This window comes from Oryx dammah, unplaced genomic scaffold, assembly GCF_014754425.2.
Source record: "Oryx dammah isolate SB20612 unplaced genomic scaffold, SCBI_Odam_1.1 HiC_scaffold_6, whole genome shotgun sequence".
NCBI lineage: Eukaryota > Metazoa > Chordata > Mammalia > Artiodactyla > Bovidae > Oryx > Oryx dammah.
Window position 1 is genome coordinate 18689644 of NW_024070190.1, and position 27998 is coordinate 18717641.

Genomic DNA, 27998 nt, shown 5'->3' on the forward strand with positions numbered 1-27998 from the left:
GCATCATGCCTGAGCTGGTCGGGGTGGGCGTCCTGCCAGCCTGCCAGGTCCCTGCAGCTCCGGAGAGGGCCCTTCCTAACCGGAGCCACCCCCGCCCCCTCGACTCTCCCGCCGCACAGGCCCCTGGCTTGCGGCCCCCAGCCCCCGCGTCCATCGGGTGGGCCCGCGTCGCGCTCTGTTCTCACCCGCCTCCTGGGCCGCCCCTTCCACTTGCTGCTTCAGGTCCTGCAAGCCCTTGCTGGCCATGGCTGCGGGGGGTCTGCGAGTGGTGAAGGGTAGCCGCAGCGACGTTGGATCCTGCTCAAAGCGGCGACCCGAGCGCCAGCTCTGGTTTTTAAGGCGCCCCAGGGCCGGCCCCTCCCCGCACGAAGGGGGGTTGGAGGGGGCCCGGGGCGGTTCCCAGCACTCGGGCTCAGGGGAGTGACGGGGCCCTGCTCCAGTACCCGCCAGCCCGAAAGCACATCCTGGCCTCAGGCGGGCCGTGATGGGAAAGCGGGGAGGGGTGCCAGCTAGTGTCTGAAGAGGGGCTCGGGGCTGCAGAGGGGCTGGATCGGGGATCGGGACGGTGGCTGGGGGCACAAGGGGGCGCACCAATCTTCCTCCACTGGGTGGGCTCGAGGATTCTCCAACCTGGGACGGGTGAGGGAGGTGGGGATCAGCAGCAGGTGGAGCTGTAACTAATAGCAGCTGCTTCTTATTAAGTATTTACTTTGTGCCTGGCTGTGCAAACGCTTCCAGCCTCTTGGGTAACCTTTACAACAAACTCTTGGAATGGGAGTTGTTAGTTTATAGGAAGAAGATGAGGCACAGAGGGTAATTTAGGTCTCACCAAAATTCACATGGCAGGGACTCAAGTCTGAGTCGGTGGGCTGTAAACCCTAGGGCCGTAACCAACGCCAAACCAGCAGGTCCCACGCACTCAGCCTGGACACTGCAGACGGGCAGATGCCATCCGCCCAACTGCTGCTGGGACAGGGGTAGGTTGGGGGGTGCAGTGGAGAGCCTGGAGTAAGTCCCACCCTCCTTCCGCAGAGGCCAGTCACTGGCGACTCAAGTGACCCTTGAGTGACCCTCAAGTGACTCCTTGCACGGCCCTGAGACTGGGGACCACACAGCTCCAAGTGGAGGGGGAATATCAGAAAGGGCCGTCCATGTGTGTCCAGCCGGGGCAAGGAAATCGTTGTCGGTCACCAAAGCCCAAGGACTTAGTACCCCAGACCACGCTGCGAGTAAGGGAGCGGCCCGGCTGCAGGTTGCTCAAGTCAGTTTTCCTGGGACTGAGCGTGAGGGGCTTAGGGATGGCCAGAGGGCCTCGGAGGAGGGAGGGTCCTTAGTGACTTGTGTGTCAGTAGGGCAGCCAGGGATCCCAGGGACAACAAAACGACTCTTGAGGCACAACCTCCTGATGCTCAAGGCTGCAGGTCAAACCACCACCCAGCCGAGTGCCCTTTCACTCGAGTTGGCCATTGGAGCCTGGAGGCCACCCTCTCAGCCTGTGACTGGACACTCTAAGGCTGCTCTCTGATTAACCCTTTCTGGGCCTGTCTCTGCACGTCTGTCGAGTCCCCCCTATTTTGGAGCTCTGGGAAGTTCCCGCTTACAGGGCCACTCAACTGGGGCACATCCTGCCTCTAATAGATAGGGAGGAGTGACTAAGTCACGAGGGTCAGCCTCTGGTGCGGGGGTATCTGGAGAACACACACACATGAAAAATTGATTAACGGGGTTTCTGGGCCAGAGGAAGGGGCAGGCCCTGAGATCTGCTTAGGGGGAAGGAATCTGGTGGGGGGAAGGGAAACCAAACACAGACTAACAAAGCGCCTGCCCTCCCCGCTGGGAGCCTGGTCCTACCCTGAGCGCTGAGGGCTAAGGTGAGCCCACTTGACTCTTCCTTCAGGATTCTGGAGAGCCCCATCCAGCCCCTGCCCCAGCCCTCCTGAAAAACCGCTGCTACCACTAATCCCTTTAGCCAGGAAGACCTTTCACACTGCTCCGAGTTAGCTCATTGCTGAACTGCTGATGCTGTTTGGCACCAGGCCCGGTGGGCAAAGAATGAGACAGGCAACAGCCTCTATGGGAGGGACTACCAGGCCCACGCAGGTGATAAGAGACAGCTGAATGGTTCTAAAGCAGCAGGCACTGAAGTCAGACCCCTTGGGTTCAAATACCCACTAAAACAATTTCCTTCATCTCTCTCAGCCTCAGTGTCTCAAGGTTGAGACTCATCAAGCCTCAATCCTTGATGGTGGGGGGGCACAATAACAGAGTCTCCCCCAGGTGTTATGGTGAGGACTAAATGGGCTGATGGACTCAGCTGAGGGTCCATGGTTGGGGAGGGTGGGAACGGCAGGCCCCTTAATCTTGCTAATTCTTAGTCATCCTTCCAGTTTCATCAAAAATATCACAACCAGGGAAGACTTCCCTATCACAGATTAGATGAAGTATCCCAGTTTGGGCTTCGCAGCATCCTGTATTTCCCTAACAGGACACACACTATACTTCAGTGTTATGGCTTTTCAAAGTCTCTTTCCTCTGCAGGGAAGCAAGCTTTGCCACTCTAAAATGTCTCTCTGAAATGCAGGTTATTTCAAGCTGAAAACAATCAAGGCCCAAAAGACTCAGGAAGAAACTTTGACCTTTCCCCTTAGTTGCCTAAAAAATTACATTAGAGGGTCTATTACAGTAATAGAACTATCACCATGGATAACTAGAACATTAACTAGGCATGTAGACAGGCAGAAACTGAGAAAAGTCTATTTGCTAATATTCCTCTCTGTGTCCCATTGTCTGTACATGGCCTGGCAAACATTTTACTGAACACTTGCTTTCCATCTTCATGTCAACTAGCCCCAACACCCTCTTTTGTCTTTAGCGAAAGACGATATTGATATTTAAGGTGACTGCTTCAGCCATTCTGATGAGTTACTCAGTCTTCCTGGGTCTCTCATGTATACATGCTGTTGAACTTTGGTTTTCTCCTGTCAGTTTAATTCTTTGACCAGCCAGAAGAACCTAGAAAGGTAAAGGAAAATTTATTCCTCCCCAACACCTCCAAGAGTCTGATCAACTGAAGAAACCATATCTAGTTTGCTTAGTTTGGTTCCTTAGAGTCAAACACCTTACCTGATACATAGCAGATGATTGAAATATCTGTTGTAGCAATGTCGGAGGAGGTCATCAAGAGGATGGAACTACTGGTTGCCTCGTGAGCTGGACCTGAGCAATCAGAGGTTCCTCACTGTCTCTCCTGTCCTTGGAATGTACGTCCTGACTACAAAGCCCATATTAGTGGCCATTTTTAGGACACAGCCTTGAGAGAGTAAGATGTTGTTGAAACCCTCTTGAATTGAATATATGACCGCATTCCTGTGTGCTAAGTTGCTTCAGTCGTGTCTGACTCTTTGCTACCCTGTGGACTGTAGCCCGCGGGCTCCTCTGTCCATGGGATTTCCCAGGCAAGAATGCTGCAGTGGGCTGCCCTTTCCTTCTCCAGGGGATCTTCCTGACCCAGGGATTGAACCTGTGTCTCTTGCATTGCAGGCAGGTTCTTCACCGATTTAGCCATCAGGGAAGGCCGAATATATGACTGACTGCAGTCAAGCCCTCTGTTAACTTTTAAGATTCTGGCGGGTTGGGGCATAGATCTATTCATCTTGTGGCTGCCAAGACAAGTCTCATATGTATGTTCTCTTATTACAATTGCCACCTACAAAAAAAGAAAAGAGGGACAGGTCACCTGGGGCTTCTTGGAGAAGGCGAGGGATGGGGCGAGAGCAGTTACTCCTCTAGGGAAGTCAGGTACAGCCCCACACAGCTCACAGCACATAATAGAGGTCTCCAAAATCACAGCAGATGGTGACTGCAGCCATGAAATTAAAAGATGCTTACTCCTTGGAAGGAAAGTTATGACCAACCTAGATAGCATATTCAAAGCAGAGACATTACTTTGCCAACAAAGCTCCGTCTAGTCAAGGCTATGGTTTTTCCTGTGGTCATGTATGGATGTGAGAGTTGGACTGTGAAGAAAGCTGACCACTGAAGAATTGATGCTTTTGAACTGTGGTCTTGGAGAAGACTCCTGAGAGTCCCTTGGACTGCAAGGAGATCCAACCAGTCTATTCTAAAGGAGATCAGCCCTGGGATTTCTTTGGAAGGAATGGTGCTAAAGCTGAAATTCCAGTACTTTGGCCACCTCATGTGAAGAGTTGACTCATTGGAAAAGACTCTTGATGCTGGGAGAGATTGGGGGCAGGAGGAGAAGGGGACGACAGAGGATGAGATGGCTGGTTGGCATCACCGACTCGATGGCCGTGAGTTTGAGTGAACTCCGGGAGTTGGTGATGGACAGGAAGGCCTGGCATGCTGCGATTCATGGGGTCGCAAAGAGTCGGACACGACTGAGCGACTGAACTGAACTGAAAAGTAAAGCACACTGCGGGTGCTCATGGGATGGGGAAGAAGCTTCCTGGACCAGGCAACTTTGTTGTTTGATCACAGGAACAGGTCTTAAATATGTGTCTGGGGGTGGAGGTGGGAGTTGGGACAAGCAGCAGGGACCCTTCCACGTTCCTTCAATAGAGGCGAGGGTACCGGGACCCCAGGAGCCCAGTCTAGTATCCTCCTCCTGCAGTTACCTGAGAGGACCTGTCTCCTCCGCTTTCTCTCAGGCACACCCAGCCCCTCGGGCCTTCCTCCTGGGGCATGCACAGGCCTGCTGATGAGCAGTCTGAACCTGGGAGCAGGAACACCCCTGACTGCCCTGTGCCTCTTCAAGACCCTTTACTCCGCCCATGGTAGGGTTGGCACGGCTGGGAGACCAGCAGCTCACTACTCCTTTCTGCCTCCTCAGCAGTGGATGCCCATGACTGGCAAACTGGGATACAATGAAGCTCAGCTGTTTGACTGGCTTTACAGCCCCCAGGGCTGCCCTTGACCTCTGCTCTCCACCGCGGAGGGAGGATGAGCAGGTGGTCGGGACTCAAGCTTCAGCGCCCCCACCCAAGGCTGGAGACCTGGGGCAAGCCACTTAGGTGCTTTGAGCCCAGACTGTGTGTTAAAGGGAAATGAACCCTGCTGTCCACTTAGCCACCTCTGAACGAGACTCCAGGGCATGATGCCCACAGCCTTTCATGTAGGACAACAACCACTCGGGTGGGATGTTTTGAAATCTTGGAGGGAGATGGTGGCATCTGCCGTGAGGCCACTGCAGCCCACGCTGTCTGGGTGGACGTAGCAGAGCATGATACGAGTCAGCTGTGTGGCTCTGGGGTCAGGCCACCTGGCCGCCTGCCAGGCCCCAGCTTCCTAGCTCTGTGCCCTTGGGCAAGTTATTTAACCTCTCTGTTTCTTAGTTCAGTTTCGGTGAAACTGGGGACATACTAACAACTGGTTTTGAGGATTAAAGGAGTAAATAAAGCACTTAGTACAGTGCCCCACACCTGGGAGGAGCTCAACAAATATTTTGACTCTTTTTCTCTCTAGGCGGATGCTTCCTCTCCTGCCTCTCAACTGTTGTGTTTTCTAATGATCCTTGACAGGACTCAGCTGAAGGAAGGGAAGGCCCAGCTCCAACCTGGTAGGGAGCTCAAGGCTGGGTGGGGACAGGAGGGAGGAACTCTGGGGTCATGTCCTTCTTTGCCAAGGAGGATGCTAAAAGTCCTCACTATGAGTTTAGGCTTCACATCTTTGAAAGTTACCATCTGCTTCAGGGAGGGGTGCTGTTCCCAGAAGGACAACTGGCTCCAAGGACACACCCCAGGGGCCCAGGAGGACCCCTGCCATCAGTGGGGTCCATCCCTGGAGGGTGAGTCAAAGCTCAAAACCTGGGGCATTCTGGTCTCACGCTCCAGCAGACAGCGTGTTCTCGAGGTTGTTCGCAGGAACCAAAAAGCAGGGCCGCCACCTCCACGTTAAAAGGCAATGGTGGGGGTGGGGGAGTCTCTGAAGGCACTGTGCTCTCAGAAGGTGCTGGAAATGCCCAATGTGTCCCTGTAGCATACCTGGCCCAGCTCCTGGCCCAGGGGGCATCTTCATGAATAAGGCAGAACAGAGAGAAGAATGAGCAGGTATGCAGTGGGGATTTGAGTTTTATTTGGAATCATTAAAATCATAAGAAAAAAATTCACAGTAGCATCTGTGGGGGTCAGAAAGATCAGAGGGTGGTGGGCAGGGATAAGGCTAGGGAGGTGAAGGCAGTCGCGGTGATAGCACGGGAGGACAGCCTGTGGGGAGCTGGATGAGGGTGTGGGGAGCTGCGCAGCTCTGTGGGTCGTACTCCAGGACCAGACACCCCTGTGCCAAGAGGGAACGGCATGCTCCTCAGGGCCTCTGCAGATCACTGGCAGCCTTCTAATCTCCCCCACTCTTGGTCTGGAAGAGACAGTGACTTTCACACATGGGGCCCCACCCCTCAGTGGTTACCCTGGCATGGGGAGTGGGGAGGAAGGGTGTCATCTATGCCCCTCTGCCCTGAGGAGGTTATTCATGAGGGGATCTCACACTCAGGCTCAGGGGGCTGCAGGTCAGGAGGCTCCCCTGTGGGTTCTGGGGCCCTGAGAGGGAAGCAACTTGCCCAGGGACCCCTGTGTTACCCCAGGGATCCAGCTCCTACCTCCTCAGCCACTTGCTCTTCCGCTTTGGCTGCCTCATCGTCCTGGGAGGGGACAGGTTGCTTCAGGGCCTCCTGTGGAAAAGCAAAGGGCATGTGGGACCAGGTGGAGGGTGCAGAGCTTCACTACTCTGACCTCAAAGAAGAACAGAGGTCCTCATCACTACCTGGAGGGCTGGAGGGGAGGGAGGTGTGAGGGCCAGATTGGCCTTGGAGGTGATAGTATCTCATGTAAGGGTTCCCAGTGGGGGCTCTGTCTGATAATGCCAAGGCCTTCTGGGAGTACCAAGTATCCCTGAGCCCAGCCTCACCCCCAGAAACCAGCAGTGAGTCCCTGACAAGCCCTGATTGGGCCTCCTCCAAGCCTAGTGATGTGGGTGGGGTGGGCAGTGGCCTCTGAAGCCCTGAGCCTGATCCCACCCTCAGTGTTCCTGAATCACATGACCATATACCCTTCTCCTACTGTGACCCTCAAAGACCCCTGGAAGGAAGGGCACGTTTCCACTGTTCACACGGGGTCCCCATGGCCAGAGAGGCCAGGTATTGAACTCAAGGCCTCAGAGCTCAAAGCCGTGGGGCTTACAGGGATCAGGTCTGCCTTGCTCCAGGCCTAGCCCTATCCCCAGTAGCACAAATGCCTCCCTCTTGCCTTCTCCCTGCCTCCTGGATGGGCATGGGCTCAGGCTGGTGCCTCAGGTGGGACCAGCGGGGCTTATATAATCCTCTCCCACTTCCCGTCTCCTTCTACCTACCCACGCCCAACCAGACCCTTGCCTGAGATGGTGTCCTGCCTTGGGGTGGGCGTGTGATAACTGATAGCTGGGGCGACTGGGTGATCAGCTTGGACCCTGGGCTCAGCACCGACCTCTGGAGGGTCCTGCCCCCTCAGGGCTACCATGGTGTCCTCCTGCCCTTTGGTGGACTGAGGCAGCCAGGATTGGGGCAGGCTCCTCTGACAAAGTGCAGGCGGCCAGGTATCTAGTCCTGCTGCCCCAGGATGGGGGCATGAGGCCGGGGGCATGAGCAGTCAGACAGATGAGCAGTGCTGCACCCTTCTGCAGTTCACTGGACGGTGAGTCATGGATGGTTTTGGGGTGTCACCAAGAAATATCTCCCTTGAGGTAGCCAAGGGCTCACCAGCCCTCCTCCAAAGTCAGGAGTGCCCAGGCTTCTGCTCAGAGGCCTAGGGGGCAGCCGGGCCCCATTCTAAGGCCTCTTTTGCTGCGGGGGTGGGGGAGGGAGGGGCCTGGCGTCTCCTGGGGTACATTTGGGTCACTGATAATGATGATACGGTCACCTCCTTTTGTTGGGTACTCGCCATAAGCGAGGTGAAGCTGCTTCACGGGGGTCTCTTTCTCTGTATCATCACAGCCCAGTGGGATGGATACTCAGCACACACCCCCAACAAGCATTTTACAGCTGAGAATATGCAGGCCCAGGGAAGTTGAGTAGCTTCCCAAGGTCACAGGCTAAGAGCTGGGACCTAAGGAAGGGAGCACCTGCCTGCTCCTAGACTCTGGAATCCGGTGACCTTGGTGCTGTCCCCAGAGCCAGAGGCAGGGTCACTGCCTACCCTTCCACTAACCCACTCCAGGGACTCTTAGTACTGGGTACCTAGGACTCCACTGGCCCCTAGGGGCCTGTGCCAGTTAGGCTGGAACTTTCTAAACAACATCTGCTTACACAACTGGAAACAGCTCATCTCTGGAATAGGAAAACTTCCTGCCCCAAAAATGAACCGGCTCCCACCACAATCTCTTCCTGTCTCACTCAGAGTCTTCTTCAGAGCTTGGCTTTGGAGCCAGGCTTCCCCCGCACCGCCCCCCCCCCCCCAAATTGCCCCTGTGCTCTCTGCTGCCCAGCACACACACACCCGAACACTCAGGCCAGGCACGTAACACATGCTCACAGAGGCAGAGGGTGTGGTCGGAACCTCACTGTTTTCCCGTCACCAGGGGGCGCTGCTTCACTGCACCTCCTCGCAGGAGGAGGCCCAGCCCAGCACGGCTCTGGAGGGAGGCTGGTCACTGGGTAGGTGGTGACTTAGCAGCTCTGATCTGGTGTCCACTGCCCGTGGGAGGCTGCCTGTCACGACGTGGGGCTCACAGGACCCTGCTTTCGCTAGTAAAATGTGGTGTCTCATAAATGCTGAGTACCATCCGGTGGGTGTGGTTTTGAGCCTCACTTTCCGGTTGAGCCCCCCACTGCCCCTCACACAAGGGTGGTTGTGAGGTTCCCGGGATGTGACAACACCAAGCGCAAACCGGGGCCCCTAAGTCTCCATTCCCCTGTACGCTGCTGCTGCTGAGTCGCTTCAGTCGGGTCCGACTCTGTGCGACCCCAGAGACGGCAGCCCACCAGGCTCCTCCGTCCATGGCATTTTCCAGACAAGAGTACTGGAGTGGGGTGCCGTTGCCTTCTCCACCCTGTATGTTAGTGGGGTGATGATGCTTCTTCCCCAGCTGGCCTCCCTGGGCCCAGGGGACAGGACAGGACCCCGGGCTAGGGACTGGATCTCACCTTGCGCACCGCTCCAGAGGTGACTGCGATGTTCTCCACTTCCTCCACAGTCTTGGCGGCCACGGTGTTGACACTGGAGACCACAGCCTCACTCATGGCGTTGGCCTGCTCCTTGGTCTTCTCAGCCACTGTGGGAGGAAGCTGGCAGGCTTTGGCCCTGACCCCACCCAACCTGGCTCTGGCCTGCCCAAGTCATGCCAGAGCAGCCCTTTCCCTGGCCCCTCAAAACTCTGGCTCTACTGGAGACCTAGGCTGTCCTCTTTCTGATTCCTGGGAAGGTCTGACAATAACCAGGTGGTCCACCCTGGGCCCACCTCCAGCTTCTGGAGGTCTGGGTCCTAGTACAGCAAGGGGGAAAGAGGACCCCAGGCTTGGGCCTTCAGTAGCCAGATGCAAAAGTCTCTTGATGTCCCACCCTCCGTTTCCCCTGGTCCTGGGTCACCTCACCTGAAGTCACACTCTGCACAACACCCTCTTTAGTCTTGACTCCTGTGGAGGAAAGGGAGGCGTCAGCCCAAGCCCACTCCAGGTGTTGGGAGGGGAGTGGTCAGGGCAAGCACACCACAGAACAGCTGGACAAGCTGCAGAGTCAGTGGGGAGTACGGATGGTGTCCGGGGGCCAACCATCCTTTCAAAGGCCACTTCCTGCTATGTCTGGAGGAAGGGGATGGATGGGAAGTGGACAGGACAGGATGCAGAGATGAGAGAGATCAGGCCTGAGGTAGGGTCTGGTGGGTGGACCTCGAGTGGGTGTGGCCTGGGCCTCGGAGCTGGGCTTCATGGGGTCAACAAGAGCTGAGTCATCAGCTTGGCCTCCTCTTTGGAAGGAGCTGAAGGGGGAGGGGGCTTGGGAGGCTGGCCAGGATGCTGAGGGTCGATCTCATCTCTCCTGAGGCAGCCCTTCTTCCTGGGCAGGGTGGGGACCTACGGCCTGGCTGCTGAGTCCCTGCTTGCTCAGCCCAGGGCTCCAGTGTGGCTTCTTCTCTGAGTCACGGGGCTGTGGGTGATGCTGGGGCTGCTGGTGTGTGGCAGTGTGTGCATCTGTGTGCACACACAGGTGTGTCTGAGGGCTAAGTGCCTCTCCTGCCATCCTGCCCGAGACCCCTCAACCCCAAAGAGGCTCAGACAGAGGTGTACAGGAGAGTGGGGGGCCTCCAGGTCCTCCTCATCCCTCCCGAACATGCCTCCCTGGGGTCAGGGGATAAAGCCCAGTCCAGGAACCTGAGTGGCCACCGAGCTGCCCCGCCCTGCCGGCTCTGCCGTGCCCAAACTCACCCACATACAGGACGCCCTCCTTGGTCTTCTCCGCCGCCTCCGTCACTCCCTGCTTGGTCTTTTCCACGGCACCCACCACACCCTCCTTGGCAATAGAGAAGCCCTTCTTGAAGACGTCCATGGCGGTGGGCAGGGGTAGGAGTCTGCCTCCCCAGATGAGCTGTGAGCAGAGCTGGCTGGAGCGTGGCTGCAGCCGCTGTCCCTGCGGCTGCCTCTTATTGACGCCGATGAAATATTGATGGTGCAGCGGCGGCTGATGGGAGCCCGGCCAGCCCGGGGTGGGGGCGGGGAAGGAGGCAGGGAGGGAGCAGGCTGCCCTCACCTTCTCCCAGGGTCCCCTGGGCCTCTGCTGGCTCAACCCTCCCCCCGTCCCCTGTGCCCCCGACAGGCTGTAGCAGGTTGGACACACCCTTATCCATCACTGCCCCTCGCCCGCCCACCAGCCTGGGCACCTGCAGGGGCCACCCTGACTAGGTGCTCCCAGGCCTGGGGCTGTTGTGTCTGTGCGCCTCTGGGGCAGAGAGGCGTTGCGGGGGCGGTCAACACGGAAAAGAAAGGCGCCTCTGCAGCCAGTGTTCCGGGTAGGGCAGGGGTCAGATCAAGCTGGCCTGTCGGGCAAGAGTGGCTGACCTCCCGGACTGGCCTGGCCTGCCCAACTTCTCCCCGGCACCATGAATGCCCCAATCCTGGGGCTCGGGCAAGGCCAGGTGGAAGAACTGGGCCACAAAAGGCTAACCCGTGGCCCGGGCCCAGCACAGACTGTGTGATCCTAGGACAGCTCTTTCTCCATCCGGGCCTCCACCCACCTGCTGGCTCCCACAGCCCAGCGGTGAGAGATGCTGAGTAGGCATGGGTGCCCCCCACGTCCTGGCCGCCCACATGGATGGGCAGCAGGTTCCCTGAGGCTCATCTGACCACGTCCTCCTGACGCGCTTCCTTCCACCTCAGTGCTGGCGCCCTTCTTCTGACTCCCACGGGGACATGCTCGGTGGGACCACCGCCCCCTGCGTCTCCCACACCCAGGGTCCCTGGCCGAGTCCTCCTCGGCCACAGGAACTGGCCTGTGTCACTGGCTGCCCCTGTGGGGCCAGGCCGCGGGCGAGCGGGGCGGACGGGGCTCACGGGGCGGGGGGGGCGCCGGCCCAGGCCACTTCCTCTCTTTGTTGTCCCTGTGCTTTTTTTTTTCTCCTTCTGAGACTTAAAGACAACGTCACCGGCACTTCCTGGAGTCACTGCACAAGCTGCGTCTGCCCCGAGCCAGCATGATCCTGACACTGCTGTTTGGCCTGGGGGGGGCCCTGGGCTGGGGGACGCTGGGCACCTGGGCGCAGGCCCCTGGTGCCAGTTTCTCTGATCCACACAGCCCCCAGCCACCTGGGGTCCGGAGGGCAGAGGCGGAGGACTCCGGCAGGGACCCTGTCAGACGGTAAGGAGGGCCTGGACCTGGGGGAGGGTGTGGCACAGGATCTCAGGCCCAGCTCAGCCAAAGCAGGGGCTCTCGGGGCCTCAGCTTCTTGTATGTGAAATAGGTCTATACCATCTATCGCTGAACCAGCTGTGAAGCTGAATGAGGCGCTAGGAGTCAAGCTTGCCTTTAGAAGATCACCCCCAGCCAGTCTGGACTGGGCACCCCCAGTCCCCCAGGACCTAAGGGCCACATGGAGTTCCCTGCCTGACTCATGGCAGGGAATGGGGCTGGAGGTCAGGCAGGGCGGGGCAGGAGCACTTTATGCCGTCAAACACCAGCATGGGAGATGCTGAGGGGCTGTGGTTCCAGAAGTTTCCAGCTGGCCTGGGAGTGGCTCCTGTTCTCGGAACTCAGTTCTGAAAGCTGAACCCGGCTGAGGCTGGCCTGGCCTAAGCCCTAGAAGACGGACGCTCCTGGGGACCAAACTTGGATCCGAGTGCCTCGGCCTAGCCGTAACAGCTGAGCAGTGGGCAGACAGGTGCCCTGCTCTATCTCCAGAACAAAAAGCCTGTGGCATCCAGCGAGCTCTGCTTCAGCACCCCTCTGGAGACAGGCAGAATGGACTTAGGACTAGACTGGGATACCATTTTCTAGTCCTTTTATTTGTCCAGGGTCAGGGATCCTCCTGCTGACAAGGTGCTGGGAATGTGAGTCCCTCCTCAGGGGACCCTCAGTCAGAGCAGCAGGTGCCATTTATCAAACCCACCTCTGGGCATCTTGGCAAATGTTACCTGTTAATCCCCTCCCGATTACAGGGGAGCCTGAGGCTCAGAGAGGCTAAGCAGCTGGCCCACGGCCACACAGCTGAGGAGAACTGGAACCAAGATCTGAGTCTGACTCCAGAGGTCATACTCTGGTTTTGGTCCCAGGGGTGTCTTTGCCCCTGCACCGCCCCCACTCTTCCCACCTCCACATACAAACCAGACTTGGTTGGGAGCATCCATATGGATTTGGCTGGCTGAGATTCACTGTCACGTAGGCCTGGCCCATATCTGCCCAAGACAGCTCTCATATAGCTCTGATGCTTCAAGGTGAAAGTGTTGGACACTTTCCCAAAAGCAGACTGGACAGGGAGAGGGGGGAGGACCAGACAAGCGAGCGAGCGCGGCCCCTCAGTGATGGAAGGGCAGCCATGCGGGAGGAGAGGGGAGAAGCTGGGCCTTGAGAGACCTCCTTCCTGCCCTATTCCCGCTTCCGCTCAGAGCTGGGAGTACAGGTGGCTCTTGGCAGGGGAACCCAGGCTCTGATTTCAGGACCAAGAATCCTGCCTTCCCTCCCCAAAGCCTTCAGCCCCTGTTTCTGGGCAGCTTACGTCCCCCTGATGAAAGGGAGTATGAAGGGCCCAAGAGGATGGGAAGGAGGGAGGAGATACCCTCTTTCTCCCCCAATCTACACCCCGCCCCCCTCACCCGCACAAGGGCTGTTGGGAAGCTCTGCATTCCGTTATTCCCAGGAAGGGTGGGTCTCTGGACTGCTCAAGGCCTGAAGGAGTCACTCAGCTATGGCCTGGTGGTCCCAGTGGGTCTACGTGTGTGCACAAGGGCACTCTGGCCCAGGAATGCCCAGGCAGGAGTCTGAGGGCATCCCTGATTCCAGACCCTCTGGGGGCTCCCAGCAGGCCTGCTTGTCTCCTGCCCACAACTCAGAAGCTGCAGGCCCCACAGGTCAAGCTGAGGTTGTCAAGGCCTCCGGCGGGGCTGGTGAGAAAGGAAGGAAGCACAGCACAGCTTCCTCGGGCTGATTGCTTCCCGTGGTCCCATGAAGGGAGAGGCGGAAACGCAGCCCCAGCCCCTCTCCAGCCACAGGGGAAGGGGAGGCAGAACAGGCTCTCCACACTCAAGCAGGGACTCCACACCACCCAGCACAAGCCTGTGGCTCTTCCCTCACAGCTGCTGGAGCCAGTCTGCCCTGCATTTGTCCCTCCTGCCTGTATCTGGGGCCTGGGGGCCAGGGCAGGCATTGGACACAGACCCAGATGAGACCATTTGCAAGGAGAAGCTTGAACCAACCAACCTGGTGCTGGATCCCAGGATGAAGGAGGAATGTGGTTGGTGTTTCCTGGGTCCCCAGGACCCTGTAGAGCTGGGCCCAGTGAGCCAGCAACGTGGGCATTTGGACATTGTGAAGAAGAGCCTCTTTCTTTGTTTCCAGGCTTTTTTGTGAAGCCGGGAAAGCAAGAGGTCAGGATATGGGCTCCTCGGAGGCAGGGCCACTTCCCAGGCAGGACTGAGTCTGCTGAACCCCAGGTGTCCTCGGTTTTGTCCTATTTTGTCTCCCCTAAGAGGGCTGGGAGTCTAGGAGATGCTCCTCCCAGCAGCCTAGCTGGGCTAGTCACCAGTATCAGTGAGACCCCAACAAGTGTTTCCCAAGTGTTGCGGTGGGGAGCTTGTGGCCCAGAGAAGTCACGCATATCTCTGGAAGTCACACAGGAGCAGGGTGGAGCCCTGACTCTGGTCTCTGGGCTGTGGCTACACCTTCTGCCCTTGTATCTGTTCTCCAAGGCCCAGGGCCCTGGGCACTAATGGGGAAGAGACTCACTGGCATGAGCTATGCTCAAGGAATCCTGGCTCTGGCTGGACACCAAGTGGGCCTCGGGCTCCCCTGCTCAGGCCCCTCTGTGGCTCAGAGACCAAGTCTGGCAAAATTCTCCCCTGGAGTCATCACATTCACAGCTGCATTCCGGACCTCAGAAAGCAAGAATGTTGAGAACACAACCTCCTTCACAGACAGGCTTAAGGGGCAGTTGGATGTGCGTTTTACTGGCTGGTTAAGAAGCACTTAAGTGCCCCAAAGGGGCACAGCAGCAGCACATTTATAATTCAGGAGGCTTTGGCTAACAGCCCTTTCCCTGCTTGAGGTTTTCTCTGCCTTCCTCAAAGCCTCCCCCTCCCCCCACCCACCCCCGCCCCCAGGGAGGGGCTAGGAGTGGGATTCTTCTCCACATTTCCAGGATGGAGGAAGGGCCTTGCTCAAGGTCACCCTGAGTCCAAAGACAAGGAAGGGAGGAAAGTCTCGGACTCCCAGATCCAATTAAAAGCTCTAAGGGGGGCAGCAGACTCTCTCGTGCCTGGCGGGGGGCATCAGGTCAGGCCAGGTCAGAGGCCCAGGACAGGCCCAAACCAGGCTGGAGACCCCCCACACTCATTCCGAGGCTGGCACCTGCCTCTTGGTAGACCCCTGGGAGATGAGGGTGCCAAGAGGGCCTGGGCGCCCAGCCAAGAGGCAAGGAGAACAATGGGGCACTCAGCGAGCAGGGCTGGGGGCTCAGTGGGCCAGCGGGAGACTGCCGAGAGCTGTAGGAAACCGAAGCAAAGGTCAGGAATGTTCCCAGGGCTTCTGGGCCAGCAGCCTGTACTGTGCCAAGGGCATGGAGCTGCCAAGGAAGGGGCGTATGGGCAGGGAGAACAGTGGCCACTGGAGCCTGAGGTTTGGGCAGGTCTGGAGAGAAAGTTCCTGGGCAGGAAGGGTGGGCAGCACCGCTTCCAGTTCTAGGAACCTGAGGTGGAAAGTCCCGGTCACTCCCAGAAGGCTGGCCCAGACCCGGTGCTCTCAGGGGGCAGGCCTTCTGGATCCTCTGTGTTCAGAGCACACGCGAGAAGCAGAGCTTTGGTACTGCGGGCGTTTCTTAGCCTCCCGCTATCGACGTTTGGGGCTAGCTCTCTGTTGTGAGGGAAGGGGCTGTGGCCTCCTCCCACTAGAGGCCGGGAGCATCCCCATCCCCAGAGCTGTGTCAGCCCGTGTGTGCTCTGCTCAGTTGCTCGGTCACATCCGACTCAGCCCTCCAGGCTCCTCCGTCCAAGGATCTCTAGACAAGAATCCTGGAGTGGGTTGCCATTCCCTTCTCCAAGGGGTCTTCCTGACCCCGGGGCTGAACCTGTTTCTCCTGCATCGGCAGGCAGATTCTTTACCGTTGGGCCTCGTTGCCAGATTCAAGTGGAGTGGACCACTTCTCCTCCCAACCCATGTCCCATTGAGAACAGTTGGTTTACAGAAATACTTCCCCCTAGATCTAAGCATGTTCCAGGAACTTCCATGGGGCCTTAAACAGGAGGCTTTGACAGCCGACCACCTTACTTCAACAAGGTCCTAACCTCTGGGCCCAGCTCTCTCACAGTACACAGCTTCTGTGTTGAGTGTGTACCCTTGCTTCCATCCTGATTTTCGTGTGCCCCTTCTACCATTTAACAGTCCCCTGGGGATGTACAGGCCCCTTCCGGGTCTTTGATGTATCTTGTGCCAACATCCCACTGTTTTCTGGATTGATTTTATTTTATTGGTTGCACTGCAAGGCTTGTGAGACTTTAGTTCCCTGACCAGGGTTCAAACTCCTGGCCTTGGCATTAAAAACATGGAGTCTTAACCACTGGACCACTGGGGAATTCACATCCCACTGTTTTTATTCCTTGACATTAGAGTTGGTCATGACAGTTAGAGAAGATACTCCTCACTCATCTTCCAAGATGGTCTTACCTGTTCACCTGCATTTTGTCTTCCAGGCGGAAATTATTTTATTGTTTTTTGTTTGTTTTGTTTTTAGTGATATACACCCATAAGAAAGACAGAAAACTCTGGAATGGTGGGTCAAATCTGGGCCCCCACCTGTTTTGTAAATAAAGTTTTATTGGAATGCAGCCATGCCTGTTTATTTACATACTGTCAATATCCACTTTCCTGCTACAACGGTACAACGGCCAAATTGAGTAGATGCGACAGAGTCTGCATGTCCTGGAAAGCCTATATGTCCTTCCCCTCCACCCCCACACAATTTTCATTTTTCCTGAAATAAGCAATTATCTTCATTTGTGCTTCAGTTCTGTCCTTCTGCTTCGCTTTCTGCGTCTTTTTCGTCACTCGGTTCCAAACTCTTGCCGGCCGGCCGCGTCTGCCCTTCACTCATTCCAGCCAGGTGTTTGGCCGCTTGCGTTCTCTTGGGAGGCCTCTCTCTCTCAGAGCCTCCAGCCGTGTTCCAGGCTGGACCACTGCCCACGCACCCCCTGCCTGTCGTGTCCCGGGGTCTCCCTTCTCATTTCTGTGCCGGAACTCCTCTTTCCTGCTGCTGTTCTCCTGTTTCTTGGTGTTCTCTCTTGTTTTGGTGAAGCACTTCTGGCAGAGTGGTCCTCAGCCCGGGACTGTGCCTTAGAATGACCCACAGAGCTTTAAAATGGGGATGCCCAGGCCTTAATCCCAGAGAATTTCCTTTAATTGGCCTGAAGTGGGGCTTGTGGGGTCATTGTTTTCAAGGGCCACAGGATGCTTCTGATGTGAAGATTTGATGGCAAGATTGCAAGCTACTGGTCTAGCAGCTCCCTGAAGAGGGTCCTGGGGCAGGGGGGAATGCTTTAAAGTGTGGCTTGTGGAAATTGTCTTCATTTTGTGCTCCTTAAACTGATAGTTAGGCTGAGTATAGGATTCTAAACTGGGAATAATTTTCCTTCAGTATTTTGAAGGTGATTCTTTACTATCTTTTAGCGTCTCTTATTGCTGTTGAGTAGAGAAGGCAATGGCAACCCACTCCAGTATTCTTGCTTGGAGAATCCCATGGACAGAGGAGCCTGGCAGGCTACAGTCCATGGGGTCGCAGAGTCAGACACGACTGAGTGGCTAACACACACACGTTGATTGCTGAGAGGTTCAAGGCTGTTCTAATTACTGATGTGTATGGGGGTGGGGTGGAGGGGGGCTTGGAAAGTGTAGAATCATTCAGTCCTAGAGTTCCAAAATTTCACAATGATGTGCTTTGCTGTGCATTTATTTTCATTGTGTTGTGGATAACTGGTGGGCCCTTTGAATTTAAAATTCCAAGTCCTTCTCTTCTGGAATATTCCTTCGGTTGTTTTTTGTTTTCATCAATGATTCCCTCCTTCTGTTCTCTCTTTCTGGAACTCCTATTGTTTGGATGTTGGGTTCCCAACATGGCTTCTCTATTTTTCTGATCTTTTCTATCCTATTTTCCATCTCTCTGTTTGCTCTTCTTTTAGGGAAATGTCTTTAACTTTATCCTCTAACTTGTCTATCAAATTTCTTTTGCCTTTCTACCATTATACTTTTAATTTCAAGGGTTCTTTTTTGGGTCGGGGGGAGCTCTCAGTGCCCTGCCCCCATTTTTAAAGTAGCTTCCTATTCTTGTTTCTTGGACGCAATAAGTTCCTTTGTCAGTCTGGGAATATTAATGCAGATTTGGGGGGAGTTCTTTTCTCCCTGCACGTTCTGGTTTTCTTCAAGTTGATTTTCTTCCACTTGCTCGTTTTGAGCTCCCTCTTTTGGAAGAGGTTTTCCTCAGGGGTCATTCTTGGCTGTCTGCCCACTGAAGAGTTAGAGAGGTCAGGTAACTGATTGGAAGCTGGGTGGATGGGTGGGGCTTTGTGATCTGTTTTGATAGAGGATGCTCTGCTGGGCTAGCTCACTGGGGGAAACCCCTGGTGTCAGTCTCTTTAGATTTTTCCCCTCGACTGGGGTCATTTTCCTGACAAGCCTTTTCAGTCTGCAGCCGAGAGAGTACAGGCTGGCTGCAAGGCTTCTGAGAGTCAGGTGGGGGAAAGCAGGCTGCATGGTCTCAGCACTCCAAATCAATATGGTCACCCCACCAAAAGCCCTGATGTAGCCACCTATGTCTCACCCCCTCCCACCCTTCTGCACCCAGGAACCAGGGTGGCTCTTTAATGTGACTTCCTGTTTAAGCTCCTCCTAGGCTCCCCATGCCTTCGGGACAGAGCCTTGTCCTCAGCTGGCACTCAAAGCCTCCCCAGTCTGGCCTCTCCTTAGCAGCCCTTTCCCCATTCCCACAGCCAGATCTTCAGTGAGGAACAATGTCAGTGGCAATGGGAATGGCGGCCGGTTGCCAGGGCTGCCAGAAGGTGGCAGGACAGCAATGTTCACTAGGCAGCTGGGAGGAGGCAGGTACTTAATACTCACTTGGAGGAGGGTATTATGATCTCCATACTCCCTAAGTGCCTCACTCAAGGTCACACAACCAGAAACTGTGAAAGTTGAAACCCAGGAGCAGCACCACACTGCTTTCCTGGCACCAGCAGAAATTGACTCTGGGGGTGACTCTATGATGTGGGGAGACGCTCCTGCACTCTCTGTGTGGACCTGGGAATTGGGGTGCTTCCTGGAAGGCAACGGAGCAGGTGCCCTTGCAGGCAGGATCCACAGGGCTTTTGCTCTGAGGCAGCAGGATGAATAGTGCAGAGCACTCCCTTCTCAGGCTAATGGGTTCCAGAATCTCTGGGACTGAGTGGAGCACAGAGGCAGGGGCCAGGCGCTCCGCACTGGCTCCCTGCTGACCTCTAGGGAGTGAGGAGACCTGGCTGTGCTCAGCAGCCCTCTCTTCTGGCTTTTTTTTTTTTTTTTTCCAGTAACTGGTGCCCCTACCAGAAGTCCAGACTAGTCACCTTCGTAGCTGCTTGCAAAACCGAGAAATTCCTCGTCCACTCACAGCAGCCATGTCCGCAGGGGGCTCCGAACTGCCAGAAGGTCAAAGTCATGTGAGTGCGGTGTAGCAGGGTGGGCTACTCGTCCAGGTTCTGTGCCAGCTCACCCTAGAGTCTCTGAGCTAGCCCTCTTCCCCCAGGTACCGTGTGGCCCACAAGCCGGTGTACCAGGTCAAGCAGAAGGTGCTGGCCTCTGTGGCCTGGAGATGCTGCCCGGGCTTTGTGGGCCCCGACTGCCAGCACCACGGTAGGGTTCCCTGTGGTCTCCCTCGCCCTTCGACCTCTGACCCAAGGGGTCACGCAGCCCCTCTAACCTCTGGAGTTAATATCTGATGTTTCTCTGCAGATCCCACGGCAATCCCTGAGCCTGAAGATCTAGGTGATAGCCTCCAGGAGCCTTGGGATGGGGCGGTTGACTTTGAATCTGGTATGTTGCTTTCCTGGAAGGTGCGGGAGGGACACGTAGAAAGAACTCATGTGCCCAAGCCCCTTGTCCTCTGATAGGGCAGTGCCATTTCAGGGAAGCTTTGTCCCCAGAACTGGCAGGGGTTCCTCTGTGGCCCTGTGTCACCTCACCCTCACACCAAAGCGGCGAGGTTCACAGGGCCCTGAGTTACCTGCCTGCTGGCCAAGCACACGTAGCCTTTCCCTTGACCCTATTTTCTAGGACGCTCTTTGCCCCCTGAATTGCATCAGCCCCCGGGGTCTGGAAGAAGCCTCCCTCCAGCCCCCCTAACCAGGGAGGCCATGTTGTCCCTGGTCTTGAGTCAGCACAGCAGAACCACCAAGGGACACCATTTGTGAGGCCTTTCAAGGCTGGGCCATGGATGGGGATGTTTCATCATGTGGCGAACGCCTGTCTATTGACAAGGGCTGCCTAGAATGACGTGGAGAAGCCGTGTCCCTAAGACCCAGGCAGAAAGTGTGCCTTGACGGATCAGTCATGTCTGCTGGCGGTGCAGCGGTCAGGGTGAGGGCTCATTTGCCGTGCATCTGTCCTTCTAGAGGCTTCTAAGCTCCTGCTCAGAGGATATCAGGACACACCTCCCTGCTTTCAATCCCCAGCTTTCCTCTCTGCACCTCATGTTCTGCTCAGGCCAGGGAAGTCTGACACTTGCCATGTGTATTCAGGTCACCCAGCTGCAGAGATCCGCAACGCAGTGGAGCGGCAGGAACGCCGACTGGGAGATCTCCAGAATGACATCCACCATATGGCAGACAGCCTCCCAGGCCCGTGGGAAGCCTGGGCAAGCAACCTCACAATGGCACCAACTGAGGCAAATCAAACAGTGCTTGGTGAGTGGCAGGTTCCCGGGGCTGAGGAAGAGCCTGGTCATGTCCTAGGGGATGAGTGGACGGGGAGGCAGGAAGGCCCAAACTTCAGAGACCCCCACCCACTCGGTCACCCCCTGGGGAAGGTGCCTGCTCCTGCAGGGCTTGTATGAACACATGCATCTGTTGCAGAGTTTTCAGGCAGATCCTTGGAGCAAGCGCTACTGCCCCACATCAACACCTTCCTGCAAGGACATCTCAGCCCCATGTGGAGAAGCTTCAACCAAAGCCTGCACAGCCTCTCCCAGATCATAAGAAACTTATCTCTTGACGTGGAGGCCAACCGACAGGCCCTCAAGAGGGTCCAGGAGACCTCCGTGGCCAGAGCTGACTTCCAGGAGCTTGGTACCAAATTCGAGACCAAGGTCCAGGAGAACGCCCAGAGGGTGGGCCAGCTGAGGCAGGACGTGGAGGACCGCCTACACGCCCAACTCCTGTCCCTGCGCCAGTCCCTCTCAGAGGCCCAGACCGATGTGGACATCAAGTTGAAGAAGCTCCTTAAAGCCCAGGAGTCTGTGGGGATCAATAGCAGCCTGGTCCTGGCAGCAGCAGGGGCAGCAGCAAGGCCAGAGCCGGAGAGCCTGAACGCCAGGCTGGGCCAGCTGCAGAGAAACCTGTCCGCCCTGCATGTGGCCACTGGCCACAGGGAAGAGGCGTTACAGAGCACCCTGGCAGACATGAAGGCCACTCTGGCCCGGCACGTGGATGAGATCAAGGAGCTGTACTCGGAATCTGATGACACCTTCGATGAGATCAGCAAGGTGCAGCGGCAGGTGCAGGAGCTGGAGGTGAACCACACGGCGCTGCGAGAGCTGCGGGTGATCCTGATGGAGAAGTCGCTGACCATGGAGGAGAACAAGGAGGACGTGGAGCGGCAGCTCCTGGAGCTCAACCTGACCCTCCAGCACCTACAGGGTGCCCACGCGGACCTCATCAAGTACGTCAAGGACTGCAACTGCCAGAAGCTCTACTTTGACCTGGATGTCATCCGGGAGGACCAAAGGGACACCACGCGAGCCCTGGAGGAGACCCAGGTGAGTCTGGACGAGCGGCGCCAGCAGGACGGCTCCTCCCTGCAGGCCCTGAGCGACACGGTGGCCTCCCTGTCGCTGGCCGTGAACACGCAGCAGGCAGAGGGTGAGCGGGCACGGGCTGAGGCGGCACGGCTCCGGAGCCAGCTGCGTGCCCTGGGCGGCGAGGTGAGCGCGCTGCGGGCCGCTGAGACTGAGATCCGCCGTGAGATCCGCCAGCTGTACAGCTCCTTCTCCGCCCTGCTGGAGGACGCGCTGCGGCACGAGGCCGTGCTGGCTGCTCTTTTCGGGGAGGAGGTGATGGAGGAGATGTCTGAGGAAGAGCCTGGCACGCTGCCCCTGCGCTACGAACAGATCCGCGTCGCCCTGATGGACGCAGCCAGCGGGCTGCAGGAGCAGGCTTTAGGCTGGCATGCGCTGGCCGCCAGGGTGACTGCCTTGGAACAGTCCTTGGGGGCCCGCCGGCAAACCGCGCGTTTGGAGCCCAGCCGGGTCGCTCCACCAGAGGTGGGTGGGCTGGACCTGGCTGGGCTGGCGCAGGAGCTCCAGCGCCTGAGCTCGGACATGGAGAGTGTGGGTCGGTGCTGTGAGGCCTCCTGGGTCTCCTCCCTCAACAGCTCCCTCGAGGGCCTTCGCGGGGAGCTCTCCACTACTGAGCGCGGCTTGGAGAGACACCAGCACCTCTTCCACAGCCTCTTTGGGAACTTCCAAGGGCTCGTGGCAGCCAACGTCAGCCTGGACCTGGAGAAGCTGCAGGCCATGCTGAACAGGAAAGGAAAGAAGCAGCAGAAAGGCCTGGAAGCTCCCAAGAGGAGGGATCGGAAGCAAGTGGAATCTTTAGAGGATGTGCGTGTCAAAGGACCAGCGCTTTGGGAGGCAGGTGAGTCTAGGCCTGAGAGGAGGGTGGGGTCTAGGATTACTATCTGCCAACAGCTCTTCTGCCTCAGAGGGGGCAAGGGTGGAGAGCAGGATGACCATCAGTCGCCACTACTCAGGGCTGGCTTTGCCTTTGACTTACCTTCCATTCAGAACTAGGGAGTATTAGGAGTATAAGCTACCTGGGGTATCAGGAGGTAGACGTCACAGGACTGAACTGTCAGTGAGCGGCACACTCCCCACCACATAGACATCTGAGGCTCATTAAACACCAGTGGCTGCTTACCATTCCAACAGTGGGGCAGGGAGTGGGGGTGCTTTTCTCCTCCATGAGTGAAAGTCGCTTGGTTGTGTCAGCTGTGACCCCGTGGACTGTAGCCTACCAGGCTCCTCTGTTCGTGGAATTCTCCAAGCCAGAATATTGGAGTGGGTAGCTGTTCCCGTCTCCAGGTTGATCTTCCCAACCCAGGGATCGAACCCAGGTATCCAGCATTGCAGGCAGATTCTTTACTGTCTGAGCCACCAGGGACGCCCTCTCCTCCATAAACACATGCTCAAATCCTTCAATCTCAGCCTTTCACCCCATCCCACTGCACCCACCACGTCTTTAAGCTTTCTCTTATGTACAAGTGAGTGTTTGGATAAGGTATGGTGTCATCTGCCAGAGCAGCACCCACAAGTACAGGGGAAAGCCTTGGGATCCAAAAGGAGCTCATTCTGCTAACATAGTGGACCCATGTTACAGCTCTGAGACAAGTCCCCTGCAGTGTCTTTCTTAGGCTTTGCCATGTTGAATCATCACAACAGCTCAACGATGCATTATCACTGCCATCTTACCCGAAACTGAAGCTTAGTCAGGAAAGTGTCCCGTTCACACAGCTCGTAAGCGGCTCAGAGAAACCCAGTCCAGCTGTCTCTAGGGAGCTGGCTCTTCCCCCGTGAAAGGCCCTCAACGGGTCCCTACAGGGCCCTGGGAAACTTGGCTCTGAGGCTGAAGAGATGAGCAGCCAGCCTTCCTAGCCCCGCTGAGTGTGGCCCTGGGAAGTGGACCCCTACTCAAGTGACTCCCTTGCCAGAGAAGATGGCCTTCGGGCTACAGCGACCTCCTCCCCTAAACACAGGGGAAAGGACAAAGCTGCCGTCTGGGCGGGCTACGTATGCCTGGTGAGGCCTGGCATGTGGATAGTCTGAGGCTTCGTGGAGGATCGTACAAGCCTGCCCCACTCCCACTCACTCTCCACTTTGGCCCCACAAACCAGTGTCTCCCTGGGAGCAGTGGACATATACAGGTTCTAGCACCACTTATGTGTCTGTTTCTTCCTCTGTAAAAGGGAGACCCACCACCTACAACAGAGGGCTGTCGGGAGGACTAGCACATACATTGCCAAAACCCTAGCACGAGGCTTAACACTTAGCAGAAACATGTCAGTTTTCCCATTTCTCCAGTATTTTCACGGCTGTGGCTATGAGGCTACCCACCCTCCTGTGAGTAGTCCAAGGCCTCAAATTGCCTGATGGTTTAGGTATCTTGAGTTTACCACTGAAATATTTTGTTAAAATTCTTTGTCCTTAAAATTAAAAACTTCACATGGGGAGGCCGTAGAGCTTGACCCTATGCTCTGCAGGGAAGTACACTGGGCTCACTTAAGGAGCACACCCTGCCCCTGGCTGGCTCGGGCCTCCGGCAGAGGGCACGCTAGGCTGGCCTTCCTTCAGCGGGGCGAGTGCGCCACCTCCTGGGTGCTGGGAGAACTGCAGAGCCGCCGGCAGCACACAGACAGGAAAAGTCAACTAATTCTCAGAAAACCTTCCAGAACTAGAGAAAAGCAAAATTTTGTCATTTTGTCACTGTTAGGCCTAGAGGCCAAGTGCAGGGGCTGTTGTTCTGGGACTCAAGTCTTCTATGCAAATTCCTCCTGTTGGGCCTCGGTTTCATCCCAAGAAATGGGGAGCTTGGTCTCCACAGAGAGGTGGAGAGGGTAGAGAGCCCTTAGCTTAAGGGAACAACGATGGAGCATGTGAAGAACACGACCTTATCAGTGCGGAGGCCGGGATGGGGAAGTCGAGGGGTACTGGGGAAATGAACACATTTTCAATAGCTTTCCCATATTTTTCTACATTTGCTTCTTTTTGTCCCCCTTCTCTACAAGGATGGTGTTTAAAAAAATTAATGCACATTTAAAGGCCCCATCCACCGAGGCTTCCTCTGGCTCCAGGCCTCTTGTATTTTACCCTCCTTAGACTAACTTGGTTTTTCAAGTGGGAGAGCCCCAGAAGTCAGGAGACCCAACAGCTAGCTCCTCCCAGTCTGGCCATTTATTAGCGTGTCATCTGGACCAAGCCTTGCCTTTCTGGGCCTGTTTACCCTCCTCTGGGTTCGAGTGCAACATTTTGAAAATATTAACATGATTAGCTTGAAAGGACTTTTCTTGCCTGGACCCACCTGCTCTTTCCTCTGTCAACGGTTCTGTGCTAAACATCTATCTAATAAGAATCACTCTTCATTCCTTAATGATCTCACCAGGGTTAGCGTTTGAGGAGAGGTAATATTTTCTCTTTCCCCTGGCTGTCTCAAGATCCCTTGAAGGTGGCAGGAATCTGGGGGTCAGAGACCTAGGTTCCAGATCCAGTCTGTCACTGACAAAGCATGTTGCCTTGGATGCTACTCACTCAGCTTCCTCATTCAGGGTACTTTTCTCTCAAGTATATTGCAAAGAAGGATCAAACAAGAAAGAGCTTTGTTAAAATATACGCCAGTACAGACTTGCATGTTCCTGTCAACTAGTGAAATGCTGAGAATTAGCCAGTTAGCTCCCAAGATACAATGCTATTGGGAATATCCAGATTATCTAGAAATAGTGATCTTTCTCACGTTAAGAAGGTGAGGAACGTAGGGCTCGGTTTAATTTCCCCCCTGAGGGAGCAAGGGGCTGAATGACCGATGCTTTCCTCCTGTATTCCAGGCTCCCCTGTGGCCTTCTACGCCAGCTTTTCAGAAGGGACCACTGCTCTGCAGACAGTGAAGTTCAACACTGCTTACATCAACGTCGGCAGCAGCTACTTCCCTGAACACGGCTACTTCCGAGCCCCTGAGCGTGGGGTCTATCTGTTTGCAGTGAGCATTGAATTTGGCCCAGGGCCAGGCACCGGGCAGCTAGTGTTTGGAGGTCACCATCGGACCCCTGTCTATACCACTGAGGAGAAGAGGGGTGGGAGCCCAGCAACCACCTTTGCCATGGCTGAGCTGCAAAAGGGTGAGAGAGTGTGGTTTGAGCTAACCCAGGGATCAATAATGAAGAGAAGCCCGCCAGGCACTGCATTTGGGGGCTTCCTGATGTTCAAGACCTGAGTACCAAGCACAGCTCTGACCAGACACTGTGGACTTGTCCTGCTCTCCTTGGCCTGGGGCTCAGGCCAGGGTTGGTCTGGAGACCATCCAGTTGGTCTAGCTTTTCCCTGGAAACCTTCTGCAAAGACAACATAGTATTTGTGGCCTCTCTCTAGATGCACTGGGTCTGGCTGTCTCTTAACAATGAGGAAGGCTGGGGCGCTCCTCTCCGGGCAGGGAGGGCCTGGGCCGGGGCGAGTGCTCCGGCTCGGCCTGCCTCTGAGGCAGCAGGGCTTCGGCTCCAGTTCTTGGCCCTACCCTGCGTTCGGCAGTGTTTTGGTGTCTTGCTCCTCCTGTGGTTGGAAACTTACATACAACACGTTAAACCTTTCTCCTGCTTCCTCTTCATCTTATGCTAGAAAATCATTCTTTCCCCAAAAGAATGAGTTTAAATGGAAGTGATGTTTGGGACAATACCGGAAGCTACTCTCTACCTACTGCGGTAGGAGGAAACCAACTGCTTGGTGACAATCAGTCAAAAGTGGAGACAAAGGACCTGGCTGAGCTAACCAAGGGAAACACTACTTAGTACCATTGCCTGAGTTTCAGGCCTTCCTTGACTTTACCTTGTAACTTTACCCCCTTTTCTCCCTGCCTCACACAGGGTAAAGGCCCAGCCACGACAAACATGAACTAAAAGTGTACAGCCTCTACTTTTGCTTTCTCCAATAGCTTATGACCACCCCGGTTCTTATTATCATTTCTCAACAGGAAGGTAGCTGAGAAGAGAAGGAAGATGGTAAAATCTCCCTCAATGAATTATCAGCTTTGGAATAAAGTGATGCCCTTCAGATCCGGCTGGTTTGCAAAACAAACCAGTATGGAGAATGAAAAATTTGGTGAAGTAGGTAGAAATGTGGGGCAAAGTCAAACTACTTGGGATGTGACTTCACTGAAACTCTCAGAGGCCACCGCAGAATACTGAATTACACAGTGCAGCTTAGAGCTGTAACTATTCCTACAGTATCAATGTATGGTTTTCATAAAGTTACAGACCCTGGAGAACAGGCTTGAGGAAGCAGTATCTACGTGTCAGGAAACATTTTCACTTTGGTAGCAGCTGTTTGTTATTTGTTGGATATACCTTTGTCCGTAAGAAAACCAGACTGGTCTGGGTGATGAAAAAGGACAGAGTTGCCTGTGAGAGTTAACAAGGTTCCTGGCCCCTCTCATTGTTTCCCAGGGACCCTGAATTCAAATAATTCCCCCTCAGAATTTATCTGCCACTAAGCTTGGCGTACTCAATGTGCTAAAATATCAGTGTTACAGGGAGCAACATGCCAGGCTACATTGCCACCGACAGTTTGACCTTGGGGTAAATCACAAGCACTCTTGAACTTTTCCACCTGTGTATGAGGTGGTTGGTCTAACAACTCTAAACATGCTGGTGTTTCATTATCTTGACCACGGGTTCGACTCTCGACTCCTTTGCCCTTCCTTCTGGCCAGGGCCTCCTGCCTCCTGCAGCTCAGCTGTAAGAGTAATCCCAACCCCAGATAGGACATGTTTCAGCCACTCCTGGCCAAAGGCTGGAAAGCCAGTACCGGGCCACCCTTGCTGCTGGAAGACCAGGCTGTGTCTTCTCTTCGCTCAATCCTGCTACTACTGGTTAGGCTGTGCTGACGACGAAGTGAGACATTTAGGGCAATACAGCCTTACCATTTAAGACTTTCATTAGGAATTTACTGCATAAAATAAGCAGAGTGAACTGATATCCTCTATAAGGGGCACATGTCCTTCAACCTCCATATGGCTGGTGCTATTTGACAGGGAGGTTATAAATGAAAAGTGCTAACTGGTAAACTCTTCCAGAATCATGGATAAATCACTCCTGAAGTTTCTGGGGTAAGAACTGGAGAAAACGGTTCTTTCAGATAGAGTGCTTTCCGTGCAAATTTCACAAAATCTTAATATCAAGTATAAATTTTCTGTTTAAATACTTCGGTAACTAGGACCTCAGACTATCAAGAATTCTGAAGTTCAATGGATCTATTTTCTTTTTATGATTTTTTTTTTTAATGTGGACCATCTTTAAAGTCTTTATTGAATTTGTTACAATACTGTTTCT

At 55.3% G+C, this 27998-nt stretch overlaps 3 protein-coding genes across 4 annotated transcripts in view; 1 reads left to right on the forward strand and 2 right to left on the reverse strand.

The window, feature by feature from the left end:
• Window positions 1-368, reverse strand: part of ADIRF (adipogenesis regulatory factor) — a 2289-nt gene extending 1921 nt beyond the window's left edge. The window contains exon 1 of the mRNA XM_040242164.1: window positions 186-368. Coding sequence (XP_040098098.1) covers window positions 186-246 — 61 coding nt within the window. The 5' untranslated portion in view covers window positions 247-368. The remainder of the gene's footprint in view (window positions 1-185) is intronic.
• Window positions 369-6068: 5700 nt separating this feature from the next.
• Window positions 6069-10693, reverse strand: SNCG (synuclein gamma). The gene is made up of 5 exons (XM_040242163.1): window positions 10403-10693; window positions 9575-9616; window positions 9128-9255; window positions 6611-6682; window positions 6069-6369 (listed from the first exon to the last, which is right to left on the reverse strand). Exons 1-5 carry the CDS (start codon window positions 10521-10523, stop codon window positions 6349-6351), a joined length of 384 nt encoding a protein of 127 aa, XP_040098097.1. The 5' UTR covers window positions 10524-10693; the 3' UTR covers window positions 6069-6348.
• An 898-nt stretch (window positions 10694-11591) lies between these two features.
• Window positions 11592-27988, forward strand: MMRN2 (multimerin 2). 2 transcript variants are annotated; one of them, XM_040242157.1, is made up of 7 exons: window positions 11592-11828; window positions 19229-19357; window positions 19444-19550; window positions 19650-19730; window positions 20435-20599; window positions 20768-22546; window positions 25506-27988. In XM_040242157.1, the coding sequence occupies exons 1-7, from the start codon at window positions 11665-11667 to the stop codon at window positions 25889-25891; spliced, it is 2811 nt and encodes a 936-aa protein (XP_040098091.1). In that variant the 5' UTR covers window positions 11592-11664; the 3' UTR covers window positions 25892-27988. The 2 variants fall into 2 exon arrangements, with proteins under 2 accessions (XP_040098091.1, XP_040098092.1); XM_040242158.1 differs by lacking the exons at window positions 11592-11828; window positions 19229-19357; window positions 19444-19550; window positions 19650-19730 and adding an exon at window positions 19761-20273.
• The last annotated feature ends 10 nt before the right edge of the window (window positions 27989-27998 follow it).

Bases quoted from the DNA above. Each gene is read 5' to 3' on its own strand.
- MMRN2 (XM_040242157.1), top strand. From the start codon at position 11,665: ATGATCCTGACACTGCTGTTTGGCCTGGGGGGGGCCCTGGGCTGGGGG. The intron at 11,829-19,228 runs GTAAGGAGGGCC...TTTTTTTTCCAG, and splicing joins GGCAGGGACCCTGTCAGACG to TAACTGGTGCCCCTACCAGA. The intron at 19,731-20,434 runs GTATGTTGCTTT...ATGTGTATTCAG, and splicing joins GGCGGTTGACTTTGAATCTG to GTCACCCAGCTGCAGAGATC.
- SNCG (XM_040242163.1), bottom strand. From the start codon at position 10,523: ATGGACGTCTTCAAGAAGGGCTTCTCTATTGCCAAGGAGGGTGTGGTG. The intron at 9,256-9,574 runs GTGAGGTGACCC...TTCCTCCCACAG, and splicing joins TGTGCAGAGTGTGACTTCAG to TGGCTGAGAAGACCAAGGAG. The intron at 6,370-6,610 runs GTAGGAGCTGGA...TGTCTCTTCCAG, and splicing joins AAGAGCAAGTGGCTGAGGAG to ACCAAGAGTGGGGGAGATTA.